This window comes from Falco naumanni, chromosome 3, assembly GCF_017639655.2.
Source record: "Falco naumanni isolate bFalNau1 chromosome 3, bFalNau1.pat, whole genome shotgun sequence".
In the NCBI taxonomy this organism is placed as follows: domain Eukaryota; kingdom Metazoa; phylum Chordata; class Aves; order Falconiformes; family Falconidae; genus Falco; species Falco naumanni.
In genome coordinates this window covers 66782087-66807550 of record NC_054056.1, presented here as the reverse complement: position 1 = coordinate 66807550, position 25464 = coordinate 66782087, and the positions used below count along the sequence as shown (strand labels likewise).

The 25464-nt window shown below is 43.3% G+C and overlaps 1 protein-coding gene and 1 long non-coding RNA gene across 2 annotated transcripts in view; both read right to left on the bottom strand.

Moving 5' to 3' along the window:
* Positions 1–18626, bottom strand: part of TAF4B (TATA-box binding protein associated factor 4b) — a 74344-nt gene extending 55718 nt beyond the window's left edge. Inside the window, exons 1-3 of the mRNA XM_040586670.1 lie at positions 18320–18626; positions 2955–3103; positions 2064–2171 (exon numbers count right to left, since the gene is read on the bottom strand). Coding sequence (XP_040442604.1) covers positions 2064–2171; positions 2955–3103; positions 18320–18626 — 564 coding nt within the window. The remainder of the gene's footprint in view (positions 1–2063; positions 2172–2954; positions 3104–18319) is intronic.
* Positions 18627–19991: 1365 nt separating this feature from the next.
* On the bottom strand, positions 19992–25102 carry LOC121085363. Its single transcript, XR_005827033.1, has 3 exons — positions 24981–25102; positions 24548–24615; positions 19992–21004 (listed from the first exon to the last, which is right to left on the bottom strand). It is a non-coding gene; the product is annotated as an uncharacterized LOC121085363 (long non-coding RNA).
* Positions 25103–25464: the final 362 nt, after the last annotated feature.

The window sequence follows — 25464 nt, the reverse complement described above, 5'->3', positions numbered from 1 at the left end:
GCCAAGCATTATGTCCTCTCTACTGTCTCCTGTTTTTTGTGATGACATACTTCCACACTAACATTCCTCTCCCGTGACCTCAAAAACTGTCAAGACTAACATCAGCAAGTTCTTCTAGGACTAGTGAGTGAACCACTGCCAATGAAACAGACCCAAGGGCTCTTCCTTCCTTTCTCCAGACAGTTCCTGCAACCTTACGCACAGAATCCCTTGTCATCACTATACTCTTGTCCACCCTAGGCAGTGTAAAGAGTGAAGCGACCCTGCAATGGGAGGATGTATCCATATTGCACCTGTTTACTCTTTATTGTACAAGTAGCTTGTACAGAGGACTATGCAATCCTCTGCAAAACAGAGGGGCTTCAAGGAAGCCACTCAAAACAGAACAGTGCTATTAATTTTTCCTGGAGTCATCATTCCTGCTGTTTGAATCCAGCCCTATGGCTCATCCAAGTGCTCAAGTTTCTACAACAGAAAACAATGGCTTACAAAAAAATATGCCATGTCTCCCTCTTTAAATATCCCAGAAGAACAAAAAATTACATCAAAACTGGACCCAAAAAGTACAGAAGAACCAAGTCAAAGGCAAATATAAGTTAAAAAAGGAAAAGTTAATAGCACAATGAATCTCAATATTTATCCACATGAAGAATACGAGGATGCAGGCAGCTTCATCCATCAGATGGAAGAAAGCTTTACCTTCATCTCTTCTCCCCAGTGCAAGGGTAGCGTAGTAGACGACTATTACTTTTATATCCTAAAGATCTCTATGCAGAGATCACAAGCACATGGTTTGCAATCTAGTATCCTAAAATAAAAGTGAGTAAGGAATACCTGTTAGTGTTCTTAGACACAAAGCATACGTTGTTGCCATTCTAAGCAAAATAGAAAATGTATTAAGAGAGGCCTCTGGGTTTTCCCTTTTAGCCCCAACATAATCCATTTGTAGTGAGAAGGAAGGGAAAAAAAATAATCACAGATAAAGCACACACACAAAAAACCCACACACTAAAGTGAGTAGTTTTCAGTTCCCGATACAGAAGAACAGCAGGAGGATGAATTTCTAAGTCAGATTGTTAGTTACCACTGTCAGCGAACACATTCCCCAATCCTTCAAACACCCTCAAGTTCAAGAACATACATCCAGCATGTTTTTTTGAATGACTCATCCCGCTCATTTACTGAGTGCTTGGTCTACCGCTACAGCCCAGTCTCCTTCAAGCCCTTATTCACAAAAGATAAGGTACAAGCTTCTTCCCGATTTCTTCTCCAGATTTTAGCTGCAGAAAGTAGTTTTCTTTTCATCGTACATGCTTATCCAGAACTCTGGTCCCCAAGAGCAAAGGATGAACTGTATCTATAAGTCTCATATTCTACAGGTGGCAGGAGCCTCTGCAGAAGAGTCCTACAACATTTTTCTCCAGAAAAAGAGAAGGCGGGCCTAGGAAGTAAGAAAAAACACTATCTAAAAATAATGAAGCATGTCCAACCACTGTATTTACAGTTATATCTGTCGGAACCTGTCTGCCAGACTCAGACTTTCATCTACAACCTTTCTCCAGTTTTTAATGGGGGATGGGGGGGTGGGGTGGAGAAGATTACCACATGAAAAACAGCTTGACTGGTGCAGACAGCTCATTTTCTCCTCCACATCATCTCAGGTATACTCCCCCCCCCCCCGCCCCGCCAAGGAATCAAGGAACCCCAACAGGACAGAGCATTAGAAGTCTCAGTCTCCCAGAAAAGCTTCAGCTAGAGCTTGAAAGAGTTCTGTCATAGGGTACAGAAGCACTGGAAATGGCTTTCTAAAGTATTTATTTTATCTATTGTTCATGTGCTTTCTACTGTAACCAGACAAGATGATCTGACACACACTGGCAAAAAAGTAATATAATTATGTATTTTTTAAAAAGACATTCAGGAAAGAATTTGTGAGGACAAAAGTTACCAAGCTTACTGAAAAACAGATTAAGAATTAATAATAACAAGAATGCATCTGGATCTTCTTCAGCTCTCTCTAGCACTTATTTTTATTCCACTGCACTATAAAGCTTGACACCTACCTGTATTACAGCAGGTGGCTGAACAGTAGAAGCCACAGAATTTGTTGTTTCAGATAATGGTTTCACAGGAGTAGCTACTACTTTCTTTAGCAACTGGGTGCCAGAGTTCTTTAAAAAAAAAAAAAAATTAAACATGTGCAGAGAACAGTTATCAGACAAGTCAATGACAGACACTGAAGTTAGTACCTGCTCTTGTCCAATATAAACCAAGACACCCACTCCTACAGTAACAATACAGGCATCATTCACATAGTTCATATAGTTTAAACATTGTTCAACAAAGCTATTTATCTACCAGTTTAATATTCCACAACAGATTCAGAGACATTTAGATGCAATGCCTAATTAGAATAAAACAGTTAAAGGATGAGAATGCTGGCAAGAAATATGCAGCCTCATACTTTTTTCTATCTGCTTTTACTCTTGCATGCTGACCACATTACAAGAAATCGAAGCAAAAACCCATCAGAGCTCAGGGAAGAAGGAACATCGTGGAGGCATGGGAAAGGTCCTCGGCTTCAAAGAAGTATCCCACCAGAGGATCGCAATGTTGCAGCTACTAGCAGTAACCATTTAGGTAGGGGTTTTGGTTTGGGGTTGTTTGGTTGTTGTTGGTTTTGTTTGTTGTTTTTTCTTCTTAAAACCCTTTACATCATTATCATCACCACAGAGGAATTCCTTAATTTGAACTACACCACATATAACGGCTAGCAGTTTTCTTCAAATTGAGAAAGTAAAGCACATAGCAATGTTTATGTGCAAAACCAAACACCATCAAGCTGTTCAGAAAGTGTTCAGATGCTTATTTAACCCTCCCCAAGTTATCTGCAAACCCGGTTATAACTAAGTAACATACAGCCACATCTTACTAAAACTACAAAGAGAAGTTACCTGTACAGCACATATTCTGATTGCAGGTGTGCTGGTCGGTACAGATGGCCTCACGCTCGTGTTATTTTGTGGTTGGTTCTGTGCTTGTGCTATTGCTTGTTGAGTTACTAGCATTAGTTGGCCATTACTGCTTCTGATAAGAACAGTTCCTGTTGGAGAAAAACATCCAAACTGTTAGAAATTAAATGATATTATGGCTTTCCTATGCTTCTGCGGAAGAAATAAATAGACCACACTGATAAGATATTGCAATATTTAGTTTCTTACTCCAAGGAGCAGCTACCAAGAAGTGTCAGATCTAAGCGTACATCAGCGGTACTGCATTTATGACAGAAAACAATTCCTAAAATCAACAAAAAGACTTAAATCAACAGCCACATCACAGCAATATGTGCATACAAGATGCAAAATGCAAAGCAGTTCATCACTTGAGTCAGAAAGGAATTGTGGGTATTAAAAAGTCAGACACCGCCACACACACACACTCTGGGATTACTTTAACAGGAACTTCTTTAACCAGTTCTTCAACCTGAAGCAGTCATTACCACTATCACACTGGGCTGCCTCTATACATTTTCACTTAACATTTAGGCACATGCTTACAGATGAAGACAAGGTTTAGCAAAAAGCTGCAGTGGGAACTGAAGCCTGATTAATAGCAGTTCCCCTGCCTGTATCAAGGCCACCCCCCTCGCTCAGAGGGCAGTGGTCTCCAAGGAAAGGCAAGGCCACCCGGACATTTGAAACTGTCCCATTGCCAAGGGTCTGTTAAAACCATGCATTTTAATGCTTTTCAACCAAAGCAGCTTACAGTCAAATAGGAAGATTCCAATGGGAAAGGAAGGAGAAAGAAGAAAAAAACCTCAAAAAACAAAAGAAACTCTTCTGCCTTGCTTCCTTGCTTTTTTAGGCTTTCCTTTCAAACCTACAGCAATTTCAGCCCATCACGATTCAACTCCTACCACCCTTCTCCTACCCCATCAGCTATAACGACAAACAATTGAACAGTTAACAAACAATCAGTATTTTTACTGCAGCTTTCAAATGAAAATCACCCTGAGGACTATCAGTCAGATGCCAAGCACAGTCCCATCTTCCCTGCATTTGGAAACCATTCAGCTGCCAATGCCACCTCCTCCTCCCCCCAGCTGCCTCAGGGCTCTGGAAAATCCACACCTTACAGGGGAGTCACAAATATAAAATGCCAGCTGGATCCCTGGGCTGAACCACTTCAGATACTTCAAGAGAGCTACAGAGCACCCCACCTTCGCAGGTGCATCACCTCCTTTACCTTCAACAGCAGCTGCTGCAGAGTCCATCGCACCAGGACCACCATCCCCAAACACCTCGCTCAAAGGCCTTTTGCATAAAAGAGAGGTGGATGGGAGGATGCCAGATGCTTTAGTAGGACCACCTCAACATTTTTGGAGGTCTGCATTAAATTTCTTGCAAGTTATCCAATACTTGAAGAACGCCAAATCTTTCCTGATGTAAAACAAGACTGCATCTATTAAATAGTCGTTTTACTACCTGGTTAGGCTGGAAGCTGTCAAAATACCGCTGTACAATACAGCCTAAAACACTGCTTCTGTCCGAGTTTAAATGAACACAACAGGAAAAGCCACAAGCGCTCTGTGCTGGGTTTTCTTAAATAAATACATAAATAAATCAAGCTATAACCACATGCTCAGAAACAGCTTTTCATCCTCCATATCTAAAAGCATAAGAGGATATTGTAAGACAACACAAAACTAGGCATAAAATTCTGTAATGTCAACACATTTTCATTTACATAGCAAACACAAACTGAGACTACAAGAGTAGCATCTGGAAGACCCTCCTTTCTCAAGCAGGCTTTAGTAGATGAGGCAGATGCACAAGATGGTTGCATATCCAGAAAAATACTGTTACTCCATCTGACAACTCAGCTTTCTCCTCCTCCAAAGTCTTGACTAATTTAGGTACAGATGGATCTTTTAATTTAATCAATGAATAGCCAGAATCACAGAAAACATCAGATTTCTGATTTGCTTTTCATGCCATCTTATTTGGACAGTGGTTCATGACTGTCATGTTTTTCATCATTCCAAATACATTTCATCATCAGTCAGAAAAAGGGCATTTTTCTCCTTGTTCACACTTCATGCTTATGCAGATTCTAGGGGCAGAAAAAAAAGCTGACAGTACCACACATTTTGATAGCAATAGCATTTCTCTCTGTTCTAGGTCTACATTCGGGATGGTAGGAAGGTTGCTACTGGAAGTTTGCGACTTTTCTAAGCTTGCTTTAAAATGCTATTGCTAGCTCCACACTTTGAGAAGGCCCATACAAATTTATCACTTAATTCCTTCAGAGATTTGGAATGCATTAAGTGCTTCGTTTTCATGTATTTCGATATTTTGTCATACTCATTACATTTATTTTTTAAGCCAAACTGTCAGAAGCATGATTTCTACTTCTCTGAATCATACTGCATACCAGAAACAGCATCATTACCAGCCAACTTGATTACAGCACTGGAATGCTTGTTTTATTGTTTACACTACTGTTCTGAAGTTTCAGTTAGCATTTGCCAGAGACGGAAACCCTCTGCCTGAAGAGTATCCCATCCTCCAGTCACTTGAATGGAGAATTTCCAGCGGATTCCACTTGACAGAAAATTAACTCAAGAGTAAAACAGCTAGCAAGCTCATGCAAATACAATACAGTTCATATACAAATTCATGAACATCTCAAAATAAAAAGTTAACAAAACCCAACCACAACCAATATTAACAAGCCCCAGTAGCCTCTTTACATTTGACCATGACAGCAATGATCCCCAGCAGCACTGTACCCTGAAAGATAAATCAGCTTTCTTCCTAGTAACAGGATTAGTCAATAAAAGCACATCCATACTTCATCAGAACACTGTAAAATAACTTCAGGCTTATTCTTGGCGAGACCATCCACAGAAGTTACCTAAGGCCACCCCAGTGGTCATAGCCTTGATTGGAACAAACTGCTGAGATGATGCCTGTTTACTTCCACCTAAGTTTCAGTAATAACTTGTTCCACTTGTAACAAACATTGATTTCCTAATATGTGTTCCATTTGGCAGAATTTTTAATATCGTGGTAGCCTTTCCACGGCAGTAGCTCTTCGCAACAGCTAGCTAGCAAAATTAGAACTCCAAAGCCAACAAAACCAGTATCATGGTATTGTACTAACTACTGTTCTTGTAGGCTTCATACTGTAAGTATCTGATGCCAGGACAAATGAATCTGAAATAAATTTGAAACAGCTGTCACAGCTACAGATCCATACACAGCAAAGACCCACAGGACATCACTTCAAGGATGAAACACAGTTTTGGGCAGTTACAACTTCATGTCACGAGGTGACAGTAAAGTGACACGTACAGTCTGAAACAGCTTGAAAGATGCTGAGAACAGCACTTACATTTTTACTTCTGGATGCCACAAATCATTTACATTTTTTCACAACTTAAAAATACCCCCAAAACCTTTGATCCTCCCTTTCTGCCTTGAAACACAAGCAACAACCCAACGCTGAAGTGCAGACTCAGAGGGGAGACACAGGAGATGCCTTCTGCCAGAAGTTTCCACAGCACTCAAAACCAATGCCTGAAGCCCTCTACAGGAGGTACAGCTGCACAAGTGTGAAATGAGGGAACAGCAGGTGATGGTAACCTTGAGGTTCTCAATAGAAAGGTCATGTAAACAGACTTGTGCAGCTACCAAGACGCTACTGTTGGAAATTAAGAGCAGGTAAGTGCAAGAATCCACATTCTTCAGTTGGAAAAAAAGATAGCATTTCTTATATCTAGAGCTGTTTTCACATTCACTAGAAGGTGATTCTCGCCAAGCTGAACATGAAAACAGATCAGGTCTTGCAGTCATTGCAACTCCATGGGAAAATGAGGAGACAGACACCCCTGAACAGCTGAAACAGTGATGTTTCAGCTAACACCACTCAGCACGGCATTTAAAACCAGAAAAGATACCTGCAATAGACCAAAATATCAGCACCAACTGTAGTTACTGAACAGCGATCAGGCACCTTTGCAAGGCCAAAGGCACCCCCTTTTACACAGCGCTTCCAGGATACACGGTTTGACAGTTTTACTATAGTTGTTTCAGAGAACAGGAAAGACTCTCACCACTCATGCACTTTGGTAGTAAGAATAAAGCCCAACCCCTCTGGTGCTCCAAGACTGCTCCTATCCTCAGATCACCAACAGAAAACTTAAGTGACCAGTTACCAGCAGGGATTAGTTCTTACATGCTTCACTGGAGGACTCGGGTGTCTCTCACAGATTAACGGCCCATTTTACAATTAATTGAGACTTCTATCTCTAGATATTCTGCCTGTCCTGCCAAAAACATCCTTTGGAAAGTTACTTATTTTTCTTGACTGCCAGAGAAGGCAGTTAAAATAAAACCAGCTATTTCAGCCCTTTGCTCCCTGCATACCTTCCTTCTGCTGCAATCCTATGGGAAGGCCGGAGGGGAAGGAACTGACAACTGAAACCCATCTCAGCGTCCTCACGGCAGAGATCTGTTCATGCCACTGTATACATAAGGCCACCTGCATGGGCTTCACACAGTGTTAAGGAAACCACACTGTTGTTAACGTAAAGCTGTGCTGCCAACAGAAAGAAACTCAGAGTTTCATCCAGCAGCCTGAACACTGATGTGTGCTAGAACTATTCCACCACAACGGCAACCTCCACCCTTAAATTTCTAAGACATATGACAAGCCTGAGGCCATTTCTGAAGGGCAACATCTAGAATTAATTCCCTGAGATGAACCAGCCAGCTCGTGTGCTCCAGTGGAGTTACACCATATGCTGTTACAAGTGAAGCTGAAGTTGTCAAGCTAAGCCACCGCTTTGATTACATGGTTTCCAACACAACTGCTCAACACACCAGCTCTTCAGAATTGCTGGCTGGGGAGCAACATGAAGAAATGAAGTCTCTTGCTCCTAAAATAAAATACAACCAAGAAACCAACTGCGTTAGACCAAACTCATTTAAGAGAACAGTTTACAAAACCCACTCTCAAAGAAAGGTAAATTTAGCTTATTTCAAAACGAGGGGCACCTGCATCAGGTATGTTCCCAACCTTAGTAAAGCATGCTACTACCAATTACAAATTCAGGGCTAAACAAGACTTCGAAGTCCCAAATCAGTAATTGAACAATCAAAAGGTTTTAAAAAAACAGTAACATTTCTTTTCCTAAACATATCTCATTCTTTCTCTGAACTACTCAAAACAAAGGGATAGCTTTTAAAACAAGTTACAAAGTAAAACCAAGTTTTAAAGGGGATGTTTTAATAGGAAATGAAATGGCAACTAGGAAGGAATATTGGTTTTAAACTTCTTAAAACTGAGACTGTTTAGGACGACTTGAAATTCAGAAAATAAAGGGACAAATACTACTAATCCACGCGACAACTTTGAAAGTAGTTTTCCTTTTAAAAAAAAATATTTTTTTCTTCTTCAACCCCATTTATTGAGCCCCACAGAACAGGTCACTTAAAATTTACAAAAACACATTACAGGACTGAATAAAAGACTCAGAACAGACACTACTAGAGACACAGACTGTTTAGGCAGTGATCATATCAAGGTGCTGTTCTGCTGATTGGATACCAAGCAAAAATGAATTCCAAATCAAATATAAGAATAAATGCAGTTTATTATATTACAATATAATAAAGGAAAATAGCATGCAATATGATGAAAGGAAACAGTACTAGTTATTATGCACAATATGATAAAAGAGCAATAGGAACAAAGCATCAAATCATTACTGCCAAGCATTACAGAAACTAAGAAAAGGATGCATCACCAATTACCATCTTAACATCATCCAGGCCCATACTTCGGCTGGGAAGCCCATTTACAGCCAGTGCTCTGAGTCCCTCTGTAACTGGGGAAATTCCTACATGGTGTACCCACCCGTAGGGGAGTCTGGCTCAGTCCCAGAGCTTGCCCACCTTTATACTCAGTGAAAGACAAAAATACTTTACATACCTAGTGTATGCAAACTTTTAAATTTAGGCTAAGTGCAGGAGTGCACTATCTCCTGATTCGTAAGGTTCACATAACACCAGTGACAGTTGGCCAGATGCCCAAGTGTGGTGGTGTTACCATCATGACATAGCTGCACACAATATTGCCGGCTGGATGGTCTTGTTCATATCTTGCTTGTTCAGGGGGCTCAGGACAAGCACCACCTGCTCATTAAAGTTGTCCGTGAGCTCCCTAAGCTCACTGCCCAAGTTAAATGACTGCTAATTAAACACGAAGACTTTTTCCATAAGCAGTAACCAATTTAATAAATTTTCACCCCAAGTTCATTATGTTGTAGACTGGATGTAAAAGACTGCTGAAGAGCAGAAAGAGTTAATGAAATACTGTAAAAGACATGACAGGCAAGTCTGATACCGAAGTGATTTAACTTCTACATGATTTACATAACTCTTCCAGTATGTCGGGGCTGTATGTTTTCAGATGAAGTATGGACTGCACTGCATGCAGGAGAACTACTTATTCCTCAAGACCCTCACTTAGTACTTGAGTTTTCCTAAATGTCTACCGCAGATTTCCATAGTGAAGGTGAAGAAACAAAGATGCCCAACGTGGAGGCAACATCTAGCTGTGCTTCTCACCATCATGAACGAAGCTACAATGAAGATCTGGCAGCCATCGAGGTTACCTCACCACAGGCTCCCAATGATGAGCTGTAACTTGTACTCCTAAATCAAACACAACTGACTTCAGACAACTGATCTTCTGGGAAGTCACAAAGATTGCTTATTTGAGGTTTTCCCAAGAAAAGCCCATCTGAGTGCACTTACAATTTCCCAGACCAGCAGGGTAGAAGGCTCTTCTACACCCCATGGGTCAAGCTGAGCTGTTCAGCTAGTAACGTACACCCACAAAGCATTTTACTCCATACCAAATCACTCGTGTTTGGAAGTCAGTTTTAGTTGATGGAAGAGGAATTCAGCAATGAGCAACCCATAATCAACACTTACAGCAGCAACCAGAATCCTTCACCACATACCCAGGCCCTCAACAAATTCATTCTGTTCACATGCTGTTTCACTCACCAAATAATTATGTACCTCAGATACTGCCCTCTGCGCCCTTCCCCTCTGTTCCAGGGAAGTTTCTATAATAATGGGTCTTTGTAGCAACAGCTCAGGACCAGTGACTAGTGTGTAGATATTGTAAGTGTCACAATGAGATGCCCAGTTTTGAGTTCCCGTAAAAGACACCTTGGTTTTGCCCACAGATACGGTATTCATTAATGTCCAGGTCAGAAGAAAAGTTCAAAGGACATAATTTCAATGTGCTTTCATGCTACAACAGAACACAGACAACCTAAATAAAATACAGTGTTGTACTCACAACTTCTTTAAAGAAGCTGATTGCGTCTTTGCCAAGTGCACAAACACTGCATTGCAGATTCTTGTAGACTCTAGCCTACAACTTCTAAGGTTGCATCAACCTCAGATGTTTGACATCTCGCCTTCTCAAATAAACAGACTAGCCTAACCTGCAGACATCACCATCCACTCCACAGCACTGCTTCACTAGCATTCATGTTTCCCAGATCACCTGGGTTGCTGTGAGCAGCTGTTTAAACAACCACCTCGCACCCACAACTTTGTCACACTAAGAGCTCGAGGGGCTGTCCCAGTGAAGGCTGCTGCCTCCAGTAATTCCAAACTTTCTCTAGCTAGGTTCTGTGCTAACAGTGGGCACCAGCTCCCGAGATGCCAAGTACAGGCACAGCCTTTTCAACCACAGGACGATGGTATCTCTTCTAGGCAGGATGGAGCAGAGTCTGAAAACCTTTTGTTTCAAACAGCCTGGAATAATGGGCACCACGCATCTTTCTGAAGAGTATAAGCAACATCCCTCTCCCTCCCTTCCAACTAGACACAAAGTGCTAAAAATGTAAAAATCTGAAGCCAAGTTTCGCACACTGCTTAATTAGTAAGTGTTTAGGCAAGCTGTTGGAGCCTAGCTGCTCATCAATGCATCTTGGTGCCCAAACAGATCTCTCTAACAGACTAGCAGTTGGGCCACCACAGCGCTGATGTCTTTTCACAGAATACAGGCCTATGTTTCAGAGCTAAGAGTTGTCCTCGACTGCACACACAGCTGAGCATCACTTGAGAATACATTTATATCCACACAATTTTAGAGTTATAGTAGAATTCTTGCGCAAAAACATAACTGTCCCAGTTGCGAGGTAGTATACCTTTTATTTATAGCCAACAACAGATGTCCATACCAACCATCTACAGAAAATCTGGACATTGCATTGATTCTTGGAGGGGCTATAAATAACTGACAGGTCATAGACGTTTTCTGGGCACAGATCCAAGATGGCACTACTGTTTCTATTTGAACTCAGAGTGTATTTATTACACTTGAATCTCCAGAGTTTTGGGGTTTATTGTGGGCAGGCATACAGGATTCACAGCCAGCACTGCATACCACAAGGCAAAGTCTTATCTGATATCGTGAGAACATCTACCATCTAGATCTTGTCCTTGGGCCATGTCTTTCAGCAACCGGGATCATGTCCCATCAGCACTTCCCCATCTCATCCTTGTAGTTTGCAATTTTGCTATTGAGGCTTGGTTGCTTTCCTATCCAAGTAATCAGACAGTTCCAGGACTGTCTACAGATAAGATTATCTGACTTAAGAGTTCTCTGGGACCCAAGTTACCTCATGTAGGAGCTTCAAGTATTTGCGGAGGACTTGACTGACGGTAGTGAAATAGTGCCTCAAAGGAGCCAAAGTGACACTTCCTTACTTTCAAGACAATTCCTACTGCACTAAAAAAGGTACTGAACCTATACACCACATCCTCTTCTAGTTTGCTGTGTACTCCTGGTATTCACTGGAGTCAAAATTCTTTACATAGCAAGTTAGATGCTTGGCACATTGCAGCCATGTATATTCAGCGCACAGCTTTGTAAGGAACAGAAAGTATACCAGTACCCTGCACTTTTTTGAAATGCGACACTTATTTCCTTGGTGTTCACATGGGGACCAGCAGAAGGTTGAATTCCACTTAATTTCCTCTAAAAGTACACATTTACCCCTCTATTGGATGAATTTTTAATTATTTCAGAAGGGCAAACAAGGGCTTAACACTGAATTTTAAGACTGAATACTACCTTGCTCTAAGTGGGATGGAACAAACAAAAGTTCTTGTAGAAGACAGCAAAACCTTCATGGAAGCATTAACTTCTGTCTACATGGATACTGTGGAAACTGTCACCAAAACTGTGTGGTATTTGTCAAGTGGCTAGTATGCAACCATACATAAACGTGTTCTGAATACAGTTACCCCCCTTCAACACACACCATCAGCTGTCCCAAGCAGACTGCCCAGTAATACACCACCAAGCAGTCAGCTGGACCTGGCTTCGAGGGCTTCACTTGAACTAGATGGCAATTGCCACAGGGAAAGCTGCAAGTCAAAGTCTTCAGGTGTTGTGCCAACCAGGGCATGTCGTTTCACACAGCTGTTAATCTAGCTTGGACATCCATACAGGGACCGTCTGATTTGCCAGTCAGCTCCTAGAAGCAGCCAGTATTAACCCAAAGCCATCTCTTTTGCCTCCACCAAATTGGAAGTGTGCATCAGAAGGGGTCTGCAAATATAAGCTACGAAAACCAAGTGCCATCGTAACATCTGACTCTTCTTAGTTCACCCCAGTAAGATCACTGAGCTTCATGAGTTCTCCACCCTTAACAGACCCTAAATTTGCTCATTAGTAACAAGGATCTTCCATGTGCTGCCATTTTTACCCTGTTTCAGTTGTGATCAGAGATCATTTCCTCAAGACACTGCTGGAAAAGATTCAGTAGTGGTCTGTGCTCTAAAGGTGACCCAGATGGCATAACTGACCTTAATCCTGACAGCTGGAATAGGAAGCCACTTAGTAACATCTATTGTGATCTTTTCCACTTTGCAAGTTACACATATTTTTCTTTTGAAATCATCGTCATTTTCAGAGAAGTAGCTTCATGCAAAAAGAATTCCAAAAAAAGTATTTGCCTTTGGGTTTTTATCTAAGTGGTTAGTGCACTACTAATTATTCAGCTTTGATAGTTACCAAAAGCTTTGCAACTTGCAGCAAGACACGCATATACAACTTGAACATACTATCCTACCCACTAAGCAGATTTCTACCACATGGCAAATACTTGGTTCTTTAAGACAAGTTTTTTTTAAAAAAAAACAAAACTCTGCTATTGCAAACTACTCAAAATAACAACCCATGAGCTTACCTATTTTATCAGCATCTTTGGGAAAAGAATACTGAAATATAATTAGTGTTTCTCCCAGCTGTCATTTGTGTGTGGATGATGCTATTTTTACTGCTACAAGCTGAAGGGTCCTTTAAATACTGCAAAAGCAACAGAAGTCAGGCTCACATTCTCACTCTCTTTTAAGGATTAAAAAACCTTTACTATTCACCAATATGTAGCTGTAATTCTTCGCAATACACTCCAATTGATTGTAAAGTCTGAACACCATTTAACATTAATTTTACTGAGCATCATATTTCAACGCTTCAGCATCCAGAATGCATCAGGGTTTTTTTTTGTGAAAACCATAAATCTAGAAGTTAGCTTTGTATCTTCTGCCAAGTTTTAAATCTTAATTCCCACAGGGCTGTGCATTTAACGATACGAAGGAATTGTTTTGGTAGGCACATTCAGTCTGGAAAGCAAAATCAAGTCCTACAGAGAAGGCAAAATTTCTACTGGTTACAGCAAAAGACATTTACTCACTTTTTTTTTTTTTTTTTAAGTTTGACTTAGTGTCTCAAGCCTGCCAAAGCTTTGCTGACCCCTCCTCAGAAAAAAAAACTTGACTGGTGTCACCTAATGGGAAGAGAGAAGTTTGCAAAGAATCCATCCCGATAAACCTGCTAAACAGCAGACACTATTGGGATCTAAAAGGCTGCAACCACAGATTATTTAGCTCCTACTGGTCATTCTACAGCACAAGTATTATGCTCAGACTTCATGAGATTATCAACATCCAGAAATTACAGACTTAAAGGAGTTTGTAGGGGTCTTTTGTCCTGTTGAAACAAGAAATCTATAGATTGCTTCCTCCTACCCAAACATAATATAAACTAAGTAGTATTTTAAAATTAGTGCTTCCTCCCATTCCAGAGTGAAGGACCAGATGCAAATACAAAGATATCGAATCCCTCATGCAGTTTTACAACCAAGACATAACTAGAACATGAAAAGATAGATTCAGAGTACTGTACTTGAGAGGTATCAGGGCAACGCCAAAAGCCAAAGGCAGCAGCATCAACATGTTTACCAGCCCTTACCTCTTCAGGTTACATTAGCTTCTATATCCAGTTAAGAGAAACCTAACGAGATCAGACTCTGTACCATCCCACCACAGTTTTGGGATACCCACATCTGCTCTCTCCCTCCCTCCCTCCCACCCACAGGTGTCCGCATGCCAACTGCCTGCCTCTTGCCACCCAGCCCTGGCCACCTGCCATGAACAGTAGTTGTGCTTTCTTAACAGTTACCCGCCATCAGCTTAGATAAGCTGTAGGCAGTGGAAAACCTGCCAGGGACAAGCCAAATCATCCAAACCAAGACAACTGAGCTGCAAACAAACCAGGAACCTGTATCTGCTGCCATTCCCCTATAAGTCACGTGCAAAGGAAAAACTTTATATGGCAGCTATGCCTTGCACCAGCTTACTAGTGCGAATTAAGGCAGACTCAGGGCAACTTCCCTTTGCTGACACCATACTTGTTCAGGCCCATTGGCATTAGCAATAATGGAAAGCATAAAACAGAAATACACACACCAGAGGCAGCTGATGCTACACTGAAGAACACTGGCAGCTGCTGTCACTGCCCTGTAACCAGCTGCAGTGGCATCAGGTGAGCTTTTTGAAGAGCTTCCTGCTGTAAGCAGATCCTAAGGTAACAACAGAGGATCCCTAGCATCCACTCAAGCTCTGTATTTTTTTCTTCCCTCCACAAGAGGAGCAGATATATCGCCTAGTTATCCTTTCAACACCTGCCTGTAATGAGCATTCCAGGGCCAGGGATAGAATGAAAGCCACAAGAACAGTCAAAGAAGTGACAAAAAACTAAGTTCATGAAAAATAAATAAGAAAGGAAACCAAGGAACAACGTTCTTCTGTTATTTTTATGGTTTTTTCTACCCTACATTTCTCAACGGTGCAGGGCCCAAGGACGTTAAGGTGAGCTATATACACTCTGAAACCTTGTCACTCCTTCCCCTTCCCAAGCCTTTAACTATTTCCTCCTGTTAGTAAGTAGCACAGCACAGCCATTCCCTCCCCCCACCATGAAGTTCAAGTTAACCAAGGACAAAATTTCTTGTTAAGCTGATGGTCCATGACACGAGATGTTTGCAGTTTTGTGAGCATCAGCACAGATCACGTGCCCAGCAGAGCTCAGGAATGGGGCACCACGCTGGTCCGCTCTCTGCCAGCCCCACAGACTGCTGCATGTACAGCCTTTTGAAATGCTGCCAACATGTTCTGGTCAACAAAGAGGCAATTGTGGATGGACCCCTTTGGTGGATCGTACAAATTCCCTCCATTTAGGAAGACATAGCCGAACCATTCAGTCTAATCGTTGATGGTATGTAAGGTCAAAATGCCACAACCAAACCTTGAGGCAGAATCTGCCAGCTGAAGGTGTACAAAGGACACAGTCCCCAGCTGGAGTCCTACTGCATGCTAAACGCCCCAGTGGCAGCCAGCTGTAAGCCAGGGATGGACTTGCACCTCCTGACTGCTCATACAGGAGACACCCTGAGGGTGAAGGAGGAAGGCCTTTTGTACCAGCACTGGTCTAACAGCTGGCTACTCCATTGAAAACAGGCACTTTGTAGAGGAAAACACAGGAAGGTGAATGAAAACTCAGTTACTCATGAGCAAGTCTGTGTTCTGCAACACCTGGAGAGCTTGAGAAGCTCAGTGATCTTTCCTGGGTAACCAGGTAAAACGGCACTTGGCAGATGGGACAATCCTGCTCAGACAGGTGAGGAACCATACCTGGTCATCTGTCTTTCCCTCCTCCTGGATTTTTTCTGGGCAAGGAGGGGTGGAGGTAGAGATGGAAGAGAAAGAATGGCCTAAACCCATAACTTCCATGAACCTCCACTGCCCTCCAAGCCACTGGGGCAAATGCGGCTCCCTAAAACTTCCTCCCCAAGACTGCAGCCCTGTAGACGCACAGGAGCGATGACTGCTCCAGGCCACAAGGCAGTTCACCAGTACTTCAGGATGACCCGTAAGGGCAGTGCTGTCCCTCAGAACAAGTCAGTTCAAACATCTCCCTTTCAAACTCGGGGGGAGGATGCTCTCTGTATGCATTTTTCTTAGCAGGTGCCACAGGTTGAATGCCATGATCTTAAAGCCAAGTGCATTCTCCCTTTTGTACTATATCCTGTATGGCTATATTTTGCAATGTATTTGAAATACAAACTTTTCAAGTTTAAGAATTTGGTGGTTTATTCCACTTTTTTTTTTTTATGGACACCAACACTGTAGCTTTCATGTTATCCATCTTGCATTTAAATTTCTGAATCATTTATTGTTTATTAAAAACTGAATCCATGTAGAAGACTGAGGTAGAATGCTAACGCTTACTCAAGACAGAATGCTTTTTAAAGTCATCCTTAGGATGATTAGACAACTTCCCCTGAAACATCAATCCATTTGAAATCTAACAACTTACATGCTCCTTGTGGAGCATTAAACTTTATACAGTTACTTTCAGTTTACAATGACGCACAGTACCAGCACCTCTGAACCTCCAACACAAAGTCTGCTTGCTTTGTTTCTTGTCCCAGGAGCAAGGAAAACAAACTGATGCAACCAAAGGGTAACACTACTTTTGCTACAGCTGCCTACTGCCACGAAACAACTCAGATGACATTCAGCAGCGTATCTCGATGTAATCAAACACAAGCTACTAGAAAAAACAAAACTTTTGCTAAATTGAAATTCCCAAACTACAGACAACTTGCATGAGCATTTACCTTCACAGAAAGATGTTTAACTGAATGCCTGTATATTCCAGAAAGCCAAAACGTTAGATAGAAAACCTGAAGACCTGGGGGGCTCAACTACACCAAAATGTATATTTCTATGGTGGTTCATTTCTGAGGGAAGTTGGCAAGAAAGAAAAAATGAAAAAAAAAAAAATGCAAACTTGCACCAGCAGCACAGGAATTAACGTAAATCCAGTCATCCTTTTAGGCAACATCCTACCTGAAAGTAATTGTAACAGAAGCTCCAACAAAGAAACTGTCCTGGCAGGAAATAACTATAGCAACAATAGCAATAAAATGATTACATATCTTGGGGTCTCAATACAGTGAGACTAATGCTACTGGAATCAAAATCACTTAAAAAAAAAAGCATTTAACTACAACCTGACAGGGACGAGGGGGAAGTTTAGAACCAACTGCACCTTCCTCCCCTTGTAGGAAAGAGCAGGTTGGAGCCCTGGCTAGCCCTCTGCTACTATCCAAAGTATTAAGCTATCTTTATCAGCACTACAGAATTCCTACGATAATGTTTTCTTTGCTGCTATAGGAAGTACATCCGCAAGTGTGGTACCTCTTCGTTTCCCACATACGGTTTATCGAAAAAACCCCACGTTTCATAGCGCGACACGTAATGAAAATGCAACGTTACGCTCCTTAAGCGGGACAGTATTTTGTTTCAGTACCATCGGCCTGGTGGCAACGGTGCAAGCAGCTCCCCCGGGGCAGCCCGCCCGCAGGGGGATGCGCGCTGCAAGCGGGAGCTGCCGTAACCCCCGTTCCCGCTCCCCCGCGTTACTCCTTCATGCAAGTTCCACGAAAGCCCCAGTCGGTCTTTTTCCAAGTCACAAGGCCACCCGGCGGGTTTGGCTAGCCCCCTTACTCCTCGCGCTATCCAGCAAAGTAAGAAGTTCCTTTAATCCAGAGACTTCCAGATCCATCCTCCAGATACGCTGTAAGCATCCCCCCTGCTAACCGGCTTCACCCGTTCGCACGCCCTGCGCCCCGCAAGCCAGGCAGACACCCCGATTCCCAGAAGCTCGGGGCAGAAAAGCCTCTCGCCCCCAACTTTCGGCACCGCCCGCGACGCGCCCCACCGCCGCTGCCCCCGCCACGGCCCGTCCCCAGCGGCAAGGCAGGGCGACGGGCTCCCGGGGCACCCCGCTGCCGCCCCGTCCTCCCGACCCGCTCCCGGGCACGGCCGAACGCGACGCGGGACGCAGCCAGGGCGGCCGCCCACTCACTCACCTGGGGGCAGCTGGAAGTTGGCCGGCAGCTGGAGAGTAGCCGTGGGCGGCCCCTTGGGTGCCACCAGCCGCGGGCCCCCGGGGGCGGCCACCCGCACCACCACGGCCCCCGCGGGGGCGGCCGCCAGGCGCGGCGGCTGCGGGGCGGCGGAGGGCGCCGGGCCGCCCGGCACCTTGGCGGCGGGGCTGTCCCGGCCGGGCGCCGGGCCCGCGGCGGCGCAGAGGAGCTTCGCGGGCGGCGCGGCGGCCGCCTGCTCCGGGTGCCCGCTGGGCATCAGCCTGACGGGGGCCGCCGCCGAGGTGCTCATGGAGGAGGAGGCGGCGAGGGGACGGGGGGCGGCCGCGTCGCGTAGAGCCCCGCGTCGCCCCGCAGCATCGCGGGCGGGAGGCGCTCAGGCGCTGCCCCGGCCGCTGGCTCGCTCACGGCAACACATGGTGGCCCCGCTCCGCCGGCTCCCGGGCGCCGCGCACGTGGGCCTGGCCGGCCCGGCCTCCCCTGCCGCCGGCGGGAGGGAGGGCCGAGGGCGGGAGGGCCGAGGGCGGGACCGCACCGCCGGCGCGTCCTACTGCGGCGGCGCCCGGCCCGGCCGGCCGCGGGCGGCGTGTTTACAGAGCCACGCGGAGCGGCGCAGGCGCTGAGGCCGGGGACCCCCACCCGCCACCCGGCGGGGCCGGCGCGGAGGGGAAAGTCGCCGGCGCTGTGAGGACCCCGGCGGCTGCTGGGGTTCGGCGGGCCGCGCCCACGGGCAGGGGTCTCTTCCCACGGCGACGCTGCGTGGCCCCGCCGGGACTCGCTGGGGAGGCGACGCCGCTCCCGCCTCGCTGCGGGACCCAGCGCCCGCCCCAGCCGCCGCGGGCAGCGCCGGTGCTGGCGGAGCAGGGAGGGGAGCGGCGCTGAACGCGGGCGGGCCGGGCACCGGCCTCCCCGCCCGGGCAGCCTCCGGCCCCACGCCTCGCCAGGCCTGCGGGTGGCCCTGGGGCTTCTGTTAACAGCAGAAGGAGCTCCAGCAGGGAAAAGGCTTCCCCCTATCACGGTCAGCTCGGGCCCGGAGCTGAGCTTGCTGATCGGCCGAAACCGCAAAAGCCATACCTGTAAGGATGAAGGGGACAAAGCTGTCCCATTTGACCTTCATGCCCAGGGCTTGATGTGAAGAAAGGCTGAGGAGGGACGTTGCAACTCGCTCCCCTGTAAAGCAAGTGCAATCATTACACTCTGCAAACTGTTTCTGAAGGCTGCACTGCACGCAGCCTGTAACTGAAAGCTTTTTGCTCATCTGACAGGGATGGCAGCGTGACCTTCAGTAATGCTGTTTTGAGGGGGTTGCGCATTGCGGCTAAGTTTGGACTAAGTTTCCGTAGGTTTTGAAGCATGCTTACACACATGCTTCTCTTCACCCACAAAATTTAAGGGGCGTTGCTCACCTGCCCAAGTTGAGCACAGCAGAAGTGATTACAAAAGCAAAGGCCTGGTGTACAGTTCCATGCAGCATTACAAAAAGCACAAGATCCAGCAGAACAGTTTCCAGTTTAATTACTCTTGTAAACACCTTTCCAACTATGTTCTTCAGGTAGAAATGTAGACAAGAAATTCTAATACTTGAGGCTACACTCAAAAATCATGTAAAATGTGAACAGAATGCAAAGAATTATACAACTCTTTTCCCGTATCGTGATAGAGAGTTCCCATGCACTGCTGCTTACAGGTTTGTCAGACTGGGAGGAAAGGAAACACTCCTTTTCTTGACCATTTCCAGTCACAACCTTACTTAATTTCAGTGTTACTGCTTTAAAATGCTGTCAGCAGCAGCCAAAACAGCTACAGAACAGAAATCGCTTGAGATGGGAACTGAAAGCCTGTGGCTACAGCTTACTTTCCAGTGTGGTCACAACTGTACCCTCCCAGACTCCACTGGTACAGGTAACAACAGGCATGAAGATAAGTTGCACGGGCTACCTGGATAAGTGCCTTAATCTTTTACATGCACATCAAGTTTGTTTTACCATGCTTTCACCACTGTTGTTACGCTGATAACTTTAACAGGTTGCAGAAAGCGCAGCTATCACACCCGCGTTTGCAGCATACCAGGTAAGAAACACAGTGCCACAGAAGCCCATATTCAAGAGCACACCACCACCCCCTACCCCCATTTAGGATCCAGACAGTATTTGTTCTCTCACACAGCATCCCCTCTACCTCATTGCAGCTGCTCTCACCGTGCCTACCATTCCAGAACAAAGCCCCAAAGAGGCAGCAGCAGCAGCAATGGTTTAAGTTTCCAAGTGTAAGAGCAGGCTAGGAAGATGATGAGGCGATGGAATAACATAGGAGGGAGGCAGTCTCTGTACCCTTTAGAGCTCTGCCAACTCTGAGCAAATTACATCACTTCTTATGCATATGAAGCTGTGTTGCTCTGTCTGTGTGTGTGTAACAACCAGAGTTACCTCCCACATGCCAAAGGATGCTCAGAGACCAGGAGACAAGGAAACTTCAGTCCCAGCAAAAAAACAAGTTGCTGATGGCAGAAGGAGGAGGATGCAAGGGAAGGCACAGTATCCACTGTTCTGGGACTTCAGGAATAACACAGTTGCTTTATTACTTAAGGCCAAGTTTTTCTTTGTCGAGGCCATTAATCTTCTGAAGGAATTTCTGAGACCCCCATGTAAATGCTCAGGAGTGAAAGTGTATCTGGAAGAGGCAAAAAGAAACAGCTGAAGATGACAGAAGTGTATGCACTAAAGCTGCAAGGCATAGCAAAGCATGAAAAGAGGAAGCAGAAAACAGCACAGTAAGAGAAAAAACATACTGAGGCTGCAAAAGGAGCAAAGGAAGCAATATGAAAGGCAACACAGGAAGAGGTATAGCACAATGATAAGAAAAAAGGGGAAAAACCAAAACAACTGAATAAAACCCAGAAGATTGAGAAATATGCATATCTTAAAATATTTAAAAAATCACAACCAAAATAAATACATAACCTAAAGTGCCGTATGTGTCCTTTCCAAAGTAGATGCACCCATCTTTCTATGAAACTGCACGGGAAGAGTCCTTTTTCCACATGGGAAAAAGGTGTTATAGAGGACTGAATATTACCAGTATGCAATCTTCGTTACCCAAGTTAAGAGAAATGCAAAAAGTCAGTCAGAATAACAAGGAACACAGAATCTTGAATTTTAAAGCTGTTTTCCTAACTTAACAAGTTACAGCACAGGTAAGGAAAGTTACAACATGGAATTTTGTTTGGTTTTGGTTTTTTCTTTTTTTTTTTTTTTTTCCCTCAAATCTTTATTTTCTTGGGTGACTGCTACCACCAACAAAAAAATTTAAAAAATCAAATCCATGCATTGAAAAACTCTGAACCTAGTCATCATTCTTGTCTACAACTTTTTTCCCCCCACCAAGACCTTGTCCAGGAGATAATGATAAACATGGTAACTGCTTTTCAAAGTCAGCTGAAGATCTAGCTGTTCATTCCATGAATGTCTCCAGCCTTGGCAAATTGACTTGCTTTACTACTTCAAATAACCCACAAATGGACTCATCCAACATTCATGCAGAAGTATCTTTTTTACCTTCCGGGCATAGGAAAGCATTACTGCAAGCAACAGTTCAGATTTCCTTCCCAGGAGCTGTTAGGTTATATACTGCCCATAGTCTGGTCTGCATAACCCCTTTCCAACAGCTGAGACTTACACAGTGCACAATTGAATCAGTCTCTGCTGTTCTAAGCTTTCTTGAGGCTTTCAAATAGCATATTTAAAATACAAACCAACTACCTGCCCTCCAAAATTTATGTCCAGACAGCAAGACTTAACTCTTCCACAGACAGACCTTTATAGTCCTTAGATTTTAAGTCAGTTTCACATCGAACACTTGGGTTTTAGTTTCCTACAACACTGTAAAATCTATGTAATATGCTTCAGGGCTTTTAATCTGCCAGTGATCCTTTTTACAAAAGTTTTATTTTCTCTCCGATTGATAGATCATCAATTAAATACAACCAGCAAATTAGCTGGAATGAGAAACTTGTAATATTTGCCTTAAGCTTTTCTTCAACGACGGACTTGGCAGCACTATGGAATTAACTTAAACATGTAATGGGAACATGAAGGGAAGAAATATGTGTGCAGATTTAATCTCATTAGTTAAACAGTTAATTTTAAGTTAATTTTAAGTTTACCATGAAACAAGTTCAATCGTAACAAAGAACACTAGCTCTTCAGGAAAAGATGCTGAAAGAAATGAGATACTGTGGATAAAAGAAGTAAAAATCAGGGAATAGAAATATTCACTTAAAAAAAAAAAAGGAAGAATTAGTTAGTTGGAAATGCAGGAATAGAAGACATAACCAAAAAGATGAAGTAATGGGAATACAGTTGCAAATGTGAATTTATTTACTAATGAAAATAACCAAGTGAAATCACAACTGGCTCTTTAATATTCTCCGTAACCATACCCCTACGTTAAATCTGCAATTTGAGTAATTTTTTTCATTATTTTTTTTGAATTTATGGTCAGCACTACAGTCAGCCCTGTTTTTTCTGTCTTGACTGATGATCTTTTGTGGAGGTGCCTCTTTCTTTTGGACATTACGGTCACAAATGCCAAACCAAACATTACACCTACATAAATAAGTCAAACTTTTTGTTCCATGAGGTACAATACTTTGCAGCTTTGAAACCTTATAAAACATTTAAAAATAGAACAGGAAGGTACAACTAAAGAAATAGGCACATACTTCTATATTCTTCTAAGCTAAAAAGCTTGGCTGACTACACTGAGCTTCTAACAACAGGGGTGTCAAGTGAACAGGGAGCTGAGCCACACAGCAGGGCATGCCAAATCCCAGCAGAGGAAAGCCTGCCTGGCTGTGCACCTGCAGTTCCCGCTGGTTTGGGGAACCCAAAGCCACGTCATGAAGCCACAGAAGCGATCTGATGAGGTAGGAAGGTCACAGAAGCACATGCACCTCACAAGCTGGGCTTTAAGTGAGGAAGAAAGATCAGAAGACTAAGTGAACAGAGGGAAAAAGCACGGAGGAACGGGCACAAGCAATAGAAATCAGTAGGGGAAAATACACAGTGATGGGAAATAGGTACAGTTACAATGCCTCTGCAAAAAAGATTTGCATTAGTAAAGGCTAGGCCACTGGGCATAAATATATTCTTAATGAAACACAGAGAAAAAAAATATTACCTAAGACAACTTTTTAAGAATTACATGACTGTATTAAGTCGTCATACTGGATACCACTTGCTATCTGGTAAAATTCACTAAAAGAAAGCAGTTTTATTGCTGAAGCTGCAGTGGCTGATAATAATACAGCGTTACGGAAAGTGACATTGCTAATCTATTTTTCATTAATAATGTACAGTGTTGCAACACTTAATAAATGAAACAGAACACAAATCAGAACTTTACTGGACTTGTAGTACCATGGAGCAGTAATTATCCCATCTGCAAAAAGTCACAGAGAAAAGGGAAAAAAAAGGGGGGGGGGGGGGGGGGCATTCTAACAGATTTTGCATATCTTGTACCAATGCTAATGTGGACAATCATCAGCTTCTGAAAAATGTTATGAACTTTTTGTGGCAAACACATGTGCAAGAAAAAACTAAGTGAACATATGCCTCTTTGCTCAGTGCAAGCATGTTGGGTTTAGCACAGCTGTAGCTCCATCAAGTTTCAGGAAAACTGTAGAACTGGACTTAGAAAGAAACAAATTGATTCAGCAGCTCTGGGCACCATAGACAATTACTGCCTTTTAGAACTGCAAAAACATTATAACAGCTATCAAAATTGTTTTGTGACTTAGGTATTCTTCTCTTTTCAGATTCTTCTTCCCTTCTCTATTTCTGCAACTTACATTGCAGTATCTTTTGCACTAAAAATCTGAGTAAGACAAAACGATTAGCATAACTGATTTACAATTATGATGCTCTGATCTATTTAGTTACATTCCATGGCAACAACTGTGCTGCTAAATATTTGTAAAGCATTTCAAAGCGATACAAGGAGATAGAATCAGACTTATAAATCAGATGATGGTGAATTACAAGACCACCAGCAACTAACAGTGGAGCTACCGGAGGGGCTAAATGGGGCTGCATCCCCTCCCACCGCTTGACACCAGCTATGGCAAGGCTGAGCAAAAGCTGTAACACAAACTACACCAATAAAAACTGACATCCAACTGCAAACAAATTAAAACTGGTGTTGGTGTTCACCTACCTCCTTAAACTGAGGCTGGAATCCTGTTGTAGCATATGGGATGTCTTTCTGTTCTTTCATGCTGTGCACTAGTATTAAACAAGCTCAGATGTCAGTCAGAACTATACTCCACTAGGTACTTCCCAATATTTAAAAATATGTACTATATTTAATTGTGTTTATTGGCATTTTATAAACACATAGGTAGTTATGCCAGCTATTAGAATTTTTTATTTATTTATTAAAACAGAACATTCAAGAGTTACCACTCTGGTGAGTAACCCAACTTTGTTGGGAAAATAAGCCTACAGCAGAGTTATTTTTTTCTCTGGGGGAAAAAACCCAAACCAAACCCCAAAAAACCACTACCGACTGAAAAAAAGGACATAGCAAATCAGTTTCATCAGGGCAAATCATGAATCCCCCTTCTTTCCTTTAACCTCGTAAATATTACCTTGTAGAAAACTATTGCTGGAGTGGTGCATTCAATTTCCACCTCTCTGTGCCGTACATCGTTTTAGATTAAGCAGGTGCACGTTTTTTAGCTGAACTGCTGGCTTTCCACTGGGAATTCATAGTTTGGTTCACCCTTAAGACACACAAAGCATAAAAGCATGTAAATACATGATTTCTGAACCTGGAACTGCAATCTTGCTTCCTTTCTTTAGTTCCATAGATCTTTCAAACCAGCTAGTTTACATGATCGATCAAAAATAAAGAGTGACTGCAAAGAATACCTGGATTTATCTTTTTACTTCTTTTGGCAAATAATAAAAAGATCAAGATTATTTTTCTTCCTCTTCCCTCCTCGCCTTGTTCTTATATTTGAGGGAGCAGAGGAGTATTTTAGACTCTGATCAAACGTTAAAACTAAAAAATTAGTCTAATTAATGTCAAAAGCATTAATGCAAAGCAAATTAATTGCTTAACTTCTGGAA